This window comes from Lemur catta, chromosome 1 (assembly GCF_020740605.2).
Source record: "Lemur catta isolate mLemCat1 chromosome 1, mLemCat1.pri, whole genome shotgun sequence".
NCBI lineage: Eukaryota > Metazoa > Chordata > Mammalia > Primates > Lemuridae > Lemur > Lemur catta.
Window position 1 is genome coordinate 284,829,837 of NC_059128.1, and position 10,430 is coordinate 284,840,266.

Sequence of the window (10,430 nt, forward strand, 5' to 3'; positions counted from 1 at the left end):
CCCTCCGTCACCATGCGGGCGCAGATCCCGGCAGCTAGGAGGGCTCTGAAAGGAGAGATGATGCCCCTCCCGGCAGGGAAGACGCTGGCCCAGCACTGGTGACCTGCTGGAGGGGCAGGGGGCCATCGGTGAGCAGGAACCTTCCAGTGACTAGCTTCTAGGTTGTAGTTTCTTAATGGCCTTGCCGAATGGTCCGCACACACACTGGCTTGTGACAGCATGCCCCAGCCCTCAAATGCAGAGTTCAGTGTGAGCCGAGACAGAATACCAAACTATATTTACTGTGTACAGTAGGAAAGGACAACAAATAATGTACAAATTGTGAATAAACACAGCAGAGCTAACACACACCCCACCCGAACCCACACAGAGGAACCAGGAACATTTTCAGCAAGATTTCAAGCAAGCAAGAGATGAGGGGTCATGGTTCAGGTGACTATAAAAAAGGCAGAGAATGGCCACTGAGCAGCAGTGGGTCCTTACGAAAGAACAGGCAGAACTAGGAACATTTTTAATTGGCATAGATCCCCCAAATTTCACAGGACTGATCACCACAGTAACGCATAAGTTCAGGATGTGTTTGGACAGCCGCACGGCACAGACCTGCGAGAAGGGTGAGGCGCGAGGTCCCCCTCCCATGGGTTTGAACCAGGCTTGCAAGTAGCTCCTCACACAATGACGTAACTGAAAATTCAGCAATACTTAATCTTACCTTTTTATGTATAGAACATAATTATTCATCAGAAGCAAATACTAGAAGAAACCTGAGGCCACAACACCATCACCAAATGAGAAATGTGGGAATTACTTTCTTCTATATTAAGAAGAGGGGAAAAGTTGATTTTTGTTGTGCCAACCCTTGCCAGGCACTGCCGGGGAGTTGGGGGCTGGGCCTCGGACCCCAGAGGACACACAGGAGCAGGGAGCACGTGAGGCCACGTTACCAAAGGGCTGTTATTTTCTACTTTTTAAGGAGCATTCCAGTATTTCCTCCTCAACTTTATCACATGCTGACAAAGCTTAAATTTGCAATATGTAGCATTTTAATAATCTGTGCCTACAACAAATAGCCAGTGACGCTCTGTCTTCCGTCCCCACCACTCCAGGACACCTGCCCGGCAGACCCACGCCGCGTGCACGCGAGCACAGCACAGTGTGACTGGAACCGGCGGTGGAGGGGCAGCCCACACCGGAGCAAGTTCCTGTCCACGGACTAAAAGTGAACATTCAGGCCACAAATCTGGGGTAAAAAATGCTATAGGAGGGGAGGAAAAAGGAAAATGAAAACATTAACAAACCCCCAAAACCCGGCAACTCGTTTCTCCTGAACAAAGGTAACAATTCTGATTGGCCCAGTTTAAGTGCAGATCCGTCCCCGCAGACAGTTCTGAGTTGCACTCCAGTGGGTGGGAGAGGAAATCGTTTTGGTGAATGCCCTCGGGATTCCGCAGACTCCTCCGTGGCTGGCGATCACGGCCACTACTCATCAGCAATGCGAGGAAGGGCACCGGGCGCGGGGACGGTCCCTCTGGAGGCCACACCCAACAGGCGGCTGGTCGCCCGCACGCCCCCGGTCTGCTGCTGGAACACGTCGATGGTGTCCTCGTCCTCCATCTCCAGCTGTCGGCCGCCGCAGGCCGCGAGAGAGAAGGGAGCGAGTTAGTTTCTCGTCAGAGGGAGGATGGTGCTACCTGGCATGAGTGTTCCCGGAGCCGCTCCCCCACGCCAGGGACATGGCCTGACCACACCCTGCCCTTGTCTGGCCCTGGGTGCAGCGCTCGGGAACAGACGTGTCACTGCACACGTGAGCCCGACCAGTTCACCCGCCTTCCCCGCACAAAACTCTCGAAAGAATATCCAAAGCTACAAATGTTAACCGATAAAAAACTGAGTCTAAAATGCAAACTGTAATGTCTAAAATTCTTATGGAAAATTACACAAAATCAGATTCTAATGAAGAACATCCCATTAGCGGCCTAGTTCTAAGGACCCGCGGGAGCCGTGCACTGTCTGACAAGTGCAGGGGATCAGGCCTGGGACCTCACAGCCAACGAGACCTCACGAGAAGGGCCCAAGCGTAAGGTGTCCTTGAAGGAAGGGACCCACCACGGGCTTCTCCCACCTCTCCCTCCTCCAGAGCCCGGAGCAGGCACGGTGCAAACCTCTCCTGAGCCTCTCCCGGCACAGTGGGCACCAAGCCGTCCACCCCAACCCTTTTCACTGAACAGAGGAAGCTTCTGCCAATTCCTACAGAAACAGGAACGTTCTCAGAAACAGACGGGGAGGTCCTGCCTGCTCTCGGCGCCTCTCCCTGCTACAGCGGCACCTGGGCAGTAGCCTGAGGGCTGCAGGGAGAGCCCCCGGCTCCTGAAGCACCTGCGCCTTCCCAGGCAGCCTGCCCCGCCCCGCCACCCGCTCTTGGCTCGGCCCGTCTACTCCGCGCAGCCTCACTGCCCTGTCGATCCTCACAGAGCCGACCACTCTCTCGGCAGCATGTGATTTCCTAAGGTAGCTAGAAATTAAATATTTATTGCAAAATGTTCCAACATTATTAAATATTGAATATTAAATATTTAAAGTATTAAATGTTTTGCAAAAATATGTTCACGTAAAACATTCCAATTGATTCTCACAACCTTGTAAAGGAGGAAAACAGGTATTACTGATATCTCCACTTTAAAGACATGCATGGGACTTCAAGAGACTAAGTGACTCTGGATCACAAGGTCATCAGGTGACAAATGACAAGTGCTGCTACCGGAACTTAAGTTAGAAGAACGTCTATTTCCAAGTCCAACGCTCTTTTCCCTAGCAGAGGCGCTGTGGTGTGACGGTGCCTGTCTGGAGTATTCTGGCGTGTGGGGGGAGTGCTTAGGAAAGACGCTGGGGGCCGTGGGCCGTGGCGGCACACCCTCCCCCAGTCACTGCCGCAGAAGCTGACGGGGCACGGAACCGGCAGCCCCCAATTAATGGCTCTTTCCCGACTGGCTGTGTCTGGCCGGTGCCCGGAGCGGGGCTTCTGGCCGCGAGCACGGCCCAGCACCCGGGCTCCACTGACACACAGCGAGGGGACGCCTGATAAAGCACAGTTGTCACATATGAAAATTTAAAGTTAATTAAAATCATTGCGAAAAAGTGAGGCATTCTACATGAGCACCCGTCCACGATTCCCAAGTAAGAGTCTTCCACCCAGCGCAACTCCTTGCGTGCAGGGCAGGGCGGCCCCTGGACACACGCCGGGCCGCGCCGGCCTCCGTACCTGTGCGGGGGTGTCTGTTTCATTGATCGGTTGCCCATCAAACCTAAATCTAATCTGTCTCATCGACAAACCCTGAAAAGAAAAAACAATTACCATTAAATACTTGCAGATAACACAGCTGAAGCCAAAAGTCACATATTTATATCAGAATAGCAGCATCCTCGATTTATGACCAGTTGAATCTAGAAACTTGCCGGTGGCTACGATCTCCTCCACGCGCTGTCCACACCAGTGCTGCGGACACCACGCTGACCCTCCGTCCCCGGGCCCTGACCCGCCCTGACTTGTCCCTCCCGTCTCCTTCCGGAAGCCAAGCAGAACCTCGGTACTGCCGGCAGCACCCTCTGCCCCTTCAGAAAATTCTCAGAGAGAAACAGGCCAGGGGACAGAGAGGGTTCTGATGAGAAGACTGCACATAGCTGGGACACAGTCACAACGGGGCCTGGAGGAGGGTGGCACTCCCCCCGCCCCCAAGGAGAGCGTGCAGCCGTCCTGCGTCCCGAGGGAACGACTAAACCTCGGCCAGGGCAGAAACAGAATTTCGTCCAACAGGCAGTTCCAATTTCACTGAAACAAGACAGGATTAAAACATGCACCTCTGCTCCCTCCCGAAACCCCACTGCCATGACAGAAAGAAAGAAATAAGGACAACAAGAATGGGTGAGGGTGGCCGGCAGGCAGCAGGCGGCAGCTGCAGAGCCACAGACACTGCCGGTCTCATGGCGCGAGACCTGGGGGCTCGGGGTGGAGGGGTGGGCGCCCAGCCTGCAAGGCGGAGATTCTGAACAACGGCCTGGAAGTCCACATCCAGATCCCAGGGCAGGGTCCTCGTGACCCCGAGAGGCCAGGCAACGTCCCCCCTGCAGGCAGCACACAGGAGGTCTACTTTCTGGAGAGGTGGACGCCGAGCTCTGGGCCCAGGACACCAGCAATGAATCACCAGCCAGTGAAAGCCAGTGTCCCCAAAGCCACCACCAAGCCCCCTCCCCTCCAGATGAGCCCCCAGGATGCTGGCCCGAGCCTGGGGAATCAACTCTCAGACCACAGCTTCTGGGCCCCTCCCTAGAACCCCCAATCAAGGCGCATCACCCCACGTGGATGCACAGTGTGCCCACATGCCCACCCACATGCACGGCTTCTCCCGGCTGCAGTGTGTCGCTCAAGTGTGAGCAGGGAGATCACACCAGGGAGGGAGTGAGAGGACAAGAGGAAGGGGCGGGAGACGCTCCAACACACGTGCACGCTCTGGCACACGCACGACCCACGTTCTGGAGGAGGAAAGAAGAAATACCACATCCAGAAAACACCAAGTTGCTTCGGAGAAAAGAGGAACACTCAAAAGAACAGGAAGAACAGAGAACTTTGGAAATCAAAAGTCAGATGATAAGCAGGTCCACAGCACGTGGGAAGACAAAGCGGAGATGCCCCACCCCCGGGAAGGAGACCAAAGCAGCCGCACAACCCACCGCAAAGTGGGAGGAAAACCATCAAATTTAAAATATCTAGGACAGTTCACCACAGGAGGAGCAGGAATCGCACAAAGGAACAGAGCCAGAGGACAGCCCGTCGGGGACTGTCTCCTGCACAGAAACAGTCTCCAGGCTGAAGGGCCGCGAGTGACAGAAGCACCTGCTCCTGCTGGGACTTCCGGAAACGTCCCAAAAGCTTTCAGAGAAAATCCAAGTACATTCAAAGGACAGAGAATCAGAATTATTGAACTTTTCACCGTTAACATTGGAAGCTAAAAGCAAATGATGCAGTAACTCCCACAAAAGAAAATGAGTTTCAATCTAGAACGTTACATGCAGCCAAACATTGAAGCATGAAGAGTCATAAAAAGCAAAACTCACTTTCAGACACACAAGGTCTCAAGGACACTGCACTTTACACACCCTTTCTGGCGAGGACTGGCGGATGTGCTCCGCTGCATCACAGAGGGGCAGGAGGTTAATCCAGAGGATAGCAAGAAGGAGGCTAAGAAGTTTCCAGAGTGACTCTGGCAGGAGGCTGCGGGACCACAGCTGTGCAGCTGCCTCCAAGGCCACCCGAGCAGGTAGGGCAGGAGGGGGCGTGGGGACGTCGGAAAAGCAGAGACCCGGCGCTGTGTGGGTGGCCTCTGGGGCCTGCCAACACGGCGGGGATCCCATGGCAGGGCGGCGAACATGGGGTGACGAGTTAGCCACGAGCACCCAGGAGGCCACCAGCCCAAGCAGCACCAAGACTCAGACAAGAGCCAGCGGGCAGCATGGTACATCCCCGCTCGGGAGGGCACAGCGCTGCGCCCCCCGCTCTGCCGGCAGGAACGGGGCACACGGGGACAGTGGTGTCGGGAAGCTCACTCTCACCTTTCCCAGGCAAAGGCAAGAAGAAGGAGAGGCAGGAGCACGCTGCTCGCCGACAAGCACAGGAAAGGGTCAGAGCCGGCAGGGGCTGCCTCTCCGGAGCAGGGGAATCGTTTATGGCAAAAATCCAAGGCAGGAGAGTGAAACAAAAGGGCAGCCCACTGCTGTATCCCCGAAGCATTTAAAGAAAGGCAGCCTCCCGAGACGCGCCTTGAAATGCCGCTCCCTCTCAAAGGAACGGGGCTCCGTGGAGAAGGCGGACGCTGCAGGCTGGGCAGGCCGCTGCACGGTGGCCCGAGCACCCGACGTCCCGGGCAGCACCCAGAGAGCAAAGCCCTCATGAGCGGCTGGCGAGGCAGGTCATCTGAGCACTCCGCAGAGCAAGGGAGACGGGGGCATCGAAGCACCGATGCGTGGGACAGAGGTCAGGACCACACTCACAACACCTGGGGCACAGGGACCCAGCCGGCCATGCTGGGGGATGCTGGTGAACCAGCTCACTGTCTTAAAACTGACAGATTACAGGAAAGAATCAAGCAGTTTGGAAAGGAATAAAAGGTCTGTATTAGAATGTGCCACTGTGCAGCCCCGAAGGAACGAACCCGAGCAGCCCAGCAGATGTGACGGCAGTGCTGTGCCCCCCGCAGCAGGACGCACCACCAGCCAGGAGGCTGCCTCTCGGAAGAAGAGCCACACGTGGCTGCGCAAGCCTGGAGATGCACCTGCCAAGTCACGGGACCGTGGGGACCAGAAACACGTTAACGGACGCCCAGGACACAACCCGCAAGACCCAGCCCAAGGCACCCACGAGCCCTGCGCATCTGTCCAGGAAGCCGCAGGGTCCCGCCTGCCAGTCCTGTCCCGCCCCGCCCGAGCGCACCTGCCTCTCGCAGTAGGCCTTCATCAGCTTGCTCAGCGGGGTGTGCCGCTTGATCTTGAACTGCACCACCGAGCCGTCCTGCCCCGCCACCTTCAGGTTGATGTGGTCATTCTCCGTCTTCACGCCCTCCTGCAGAAGAGACAGAATGGCCTCCAAATCGCACATCAAAATACCCTCGATTTCAAAGGGCAAGTCTTTCAGTAATTGCTGGGTTTTTTTTAAGTCATCAAAACCAACCTAATTCCTAAAATTCTCTAGCAATTCAGAGTTGCTCATGTGATTGTCTTATTTTTGCACAGAATTCATTTTTCACTTCTACCGCCTAAGCACCCATGTGTAAGAAAATGCAGTGCAAACCTAGAGTCCTCCTCCATCGTTAATTCAAAGAAAAAAGTCTATTTAATAAATCCAGGAAAAAATCAGAGAAAGTCCATCTTTGTTTTAAACACTCTTATGAAACTAATAAAAAGTTACATGTGACTGGTAGAATAAAACACAATGCTGACGTGCAGGACCGAGAGAAACACGGAGTGCGCTGAAGCCCCTGCGGGAACTGTCGTGGGCTGACGCAGCCGTCTGAGGCTCCTCCTCGCTGCCACAATCGGCAAATGTGAGAGGAAGCCGCCCAGCGTCTCGTCTCGGACAGTCCTATCCCAACGGTGGGAGTTCAGTGTTTTTTATATAAGTCATGACACACTCGAAGCTGCTCAGCAGCGTAACGGGTTTCCTGTTGCCTGGAAACACAATTGTGCCGATGCCAGAAGTTTATGTCAAGGGGCAGGGAGCGGCTTTGATGCAGCTCAGCCTGCAGAGCGAGGTGCCACTCGGTGGCCTTCACCAACAGGATCCTGGGGAACAAAGGAGTCCTGCAGTTTTTAATGGAACCACGGGGCAGACCCCCCTGGGTCAGTCTGGAAGCCGTCTGGACAGCAGCCTGCAGCTCACCCCTCTCCACCGGCCTGTTCGCGGCACGTGGCAGTGCAGCCAGAGGAGCCGGTCCCTTTAGGAGCTCTGGGCCCAGCCACCATCCACTCTGCTTCCCCGGCTGGGAGGGGTCAGGAGGGCCCTGCTCCCCTCCCGGGACACCTGTCCCCACAGTGCCTAACTAGGGTGCAGAAGGCTCGCCCGTGGGTGAGCCAGGGAACTGCACCACCCTTGGTTCTGGGAGACCCTGGCGACGTGTGTCACCCTGTCCAGGGAGCTGCAGTGGCCAGAGCGGAGCCCCGCAACAGGCCTGATGGTGCGAGTCCGGGCGGCACTGACCTGCCCCACTCGGCTCCCAGGCCAGCGGCCGGGCACTGTCCACACTCCTGCAGGCCACCGGAGTTTTCTCCAGTGTGGGGAAAACTGGGCCATGGGAGGGGGAGCCCACAAATGGCTCCGGGCCAGGATGGGACCAGGGACCCCTGTGTGAACCGCCCCCACTCCCCAAGGCGTGAGGATGCGCTGGCTCCCTCAGGGAAAAGATCGGGGTGTCTTTTCCTTAAAGGTGGTGTCCACAGCCAGGCAGAGCCACTTGTGCCTCTGTCCTGGAACAGAGGGACTCCAGGAACAATGGCTTTTCCCAGGCGCCTGGTGAATTCCTAATAAGCACATGAACTTACAAGTTTTAAAAAAATGAAGCCCTAAAAACAGCCTCAATTCACTAAGATCGACCCTCTGCCTCAGTTCTCCAGGGCAGGCAGCACTGCCCTCCTGCCTGACCCTGGAGGTGTTCCTTCCACGACCTTGACCTGGGCATCAGCTGCCCACCCTCCACCCCGGCCGGGACAGAGGGCTGCAGGCACAAAGGACCCTCCCCAACAGTGGGCCTGCCAGGTGGCAACCACTTGGCCACTCTGTAGTGAAACAATGTATTCAACCTAATTGGACCATGGAAGTTGACCATGTGGCACAGCCAGGTTTATACATCGATAAGAAAATGTACATAATTTACTGTACTTAAATTTCATTAGAGAAAGCCACCTACAAAAACATAAAGGACATTTATATTTGGCCCAAGACTAACAAATATTTGTTCAAATGACCTGGGGTGGGAGAAATAGTATAAAAGGCTGAGTCAAAATCAAAATGTAAAAAGTAGAGGCCATTCCACCTGTACCTGGGCAGGTTTCCCTGGAGCTCACCTTTCCTCAAACCGCGTGAGGACGGAGAGGATGGGGCAGGCGCCACCGGGGCCCGGCCGGTTATGCCCAGTCCCCCACTCAGACGGGGAGGGCGGCCCTGGGCCCACCTGCAAGGCTCCAGCTCCCTGTCCCCTCCGCGGTCACCAAACAGCTGACAGTAACAGTACAGACCAGGCCTGCAGAAAGGTTCTTCCATTAAGCGCGGCTAATACCGCTGCAGACCTTCCCGAGGACTAACGGCAGAAGTGCCTGAGCCAAAGGCGCACCTTCGGGACCGCGACTAGGGGGCGCACACCAGAGCGCACGGGGGTGGGGGGTGGGGGGGCACCTTCGGGACGGCAACTGGGGGACGCACACCGGAGCGCACGGGGGTGGGGGGTGGGGGCGCGCCTTCGGGACCACGACTAGGGGATGCACACCGGAGCGCACGGGGGTGGGGGGTGGGGGCACCTTCGGGACGGCAACTGGGGGACGCACACCGGAGCGCACGGGGGTGGGGGGGTGGGGGCGCGCCTTCGGGACCACGACTAGGGGACGCACACCGGAGCGCACGGGGGTGGGGGATGGGGGGGCACCTTCGGGACCGCGACTGGGGGACGCACACCGGAGCGCACGGGGGTCGGGGGGGGCGCACTTTCGGGACCGCGACTGGGGGACGCACACCGGAGCGCACGGGGGTCGGGACGGGGGCGGTGCACCTTCCCCACGACTAGGGGATGCGCACGGGGGTCGGGGGGGGGCGCACTTTCGGGACCACGACTGGGGGACGCACACCGGGCGCGCGGTGGAGGGGCGGGCGCACACCGGGGCGCGGGGGCTGTCCGGCGCGGACGGCGGTGCGGCTCCCTCGGGTCAGGCCCTCGGAGAACTGCCCCCGGGTGGCCCGGCCGCTCCTTCCGCGCTGCCGCCGCGCGCCACCGGGACCGCGCACCGAAGGGAGGAAGACTGAGGGGCCCCGCTGGGGACGGCCCTGCGGGCTGGCCTACGCGCTCGCGGGGCGCAACGCGTCGCCGCTCGGCTGGGGACCGTGGGTGCCTACCCGCGCAGAATGCCTTCGCGAACCGCGGCGAGGGCGTGGCCGTGCTCGGCGGGGCGGAGCTGCGGGAGCCTTGGGGGCGGGGCCCTGGCATGGGCGGGGCGCGCGTGGGGGCGGGGCGCGCGTGGGGGCGGGGCGCGCCGCCGAGCGCCGCCGGGCGGGGGAGGGGAAGGGAGCAGTCCCGGGCGGGGGAGGGGCGGGCAGGTTCGAGGAGGAGCGGATGGGCGCGGGTGGCCGGGGCGCGAGTCCCGGTCGGCGCCCCGGTCCCCTGGAGTCGCGAGGGCCGCGCCCAGCGAGGGGGACGCCCGGTGCCGCGGCGCCGGCGGGCGGGAGGCCGGGGCACGGCGGCCGCTTACCTTGGGCTTCTCCTCGGACATGGCTGCGCGGCGGCGGGAAGGCGCGGCGGGAAGGAGCAGCGCCGGGGCGGGCGAGTCGCGCTCTCCGCACGCCGCTCTCCCGCCGCAACTGCTCGCGGGGCCGCGCTTTATCCCCCAAATCCTGGCGCGCCCGTTGGCCGGCGCGAGGTCACGTGGCGGGTGCGCGTGCACGATGCGCGCGCCCTGTGCGACGGGCGCGCGCTGGGGCGGGTCATGGTTCCCGGCGGTTGGAAATGCGTCACAGGGCGGGTCCCTGCGCGACCCTGGTGGGGCCGGGGGCGCGGACCGGTGGGCTCTCGTGGGTGGCAGGCCCGGGGGCGCGCAGGGCACCAAGCAGGACAGGGGTGGGGGAGGGCGCGGGACACCAAGGAGGATGGGGGCGCGCAGGGCACCGGAGGAATAGAGGTCAA

The 10,430-nt window shown here is 59.1% G+C and overlaps 1 protein-coding gene across 1 annotated transcript; it reads right to left on the bottom strand.

The window, feature by feature from the left end:
• Nucleotides 1–260: 260 nt before the first annotated feature.
• On the bottom strand, nt 261–10,185 carry SUMO3 (small ubiquitin like modifier 3). Its single transcript, XM_045540826.1, has 4 exons — nt 10,000–10,185; nt 6,482–6,610; nt 3,260–3,331; nt 261–1,620 (listed from the first exon to the last, which is right to left on the bottom strand). The coding sequence occupies exons 1-4, from the start codon at nt 10,018–10,020 to the stop codon at nt 1,480–1,482; spliced, it is 363 nt and encodes a 120-aa protein (XP_045396782.1). The 5' UTR covers nt 10,021–10,185; the 3' UTR covers nt 261–1,479.
• Between the last annotated feature and the right edge of the window lie 245 nt (nt 10,186–10,430).

Bases quoted from the DNA above. Each gene is read 5' to 3' on its own strand.
- SUMO3 (XM_045540826.1), bottom strand. From the start codon at position 10,020: ATGTCCGAGGAGAAGCCCAAG. The intron at 3,332-6,481 runs GTGCGCTCGGGC...TTTTCTTTTCAG, and splicing joins AGGCCTACTGCGAGAGGCAG to GGTTTGTCGATGAGACAGAT. The intron at 1,621-3,259 runs GTACGGAGGCCG...GGCGGCCGACAG, and splicing joins AAACAGACACCCCCGCACAG to CTGGAGATGGAGGACGAGGA.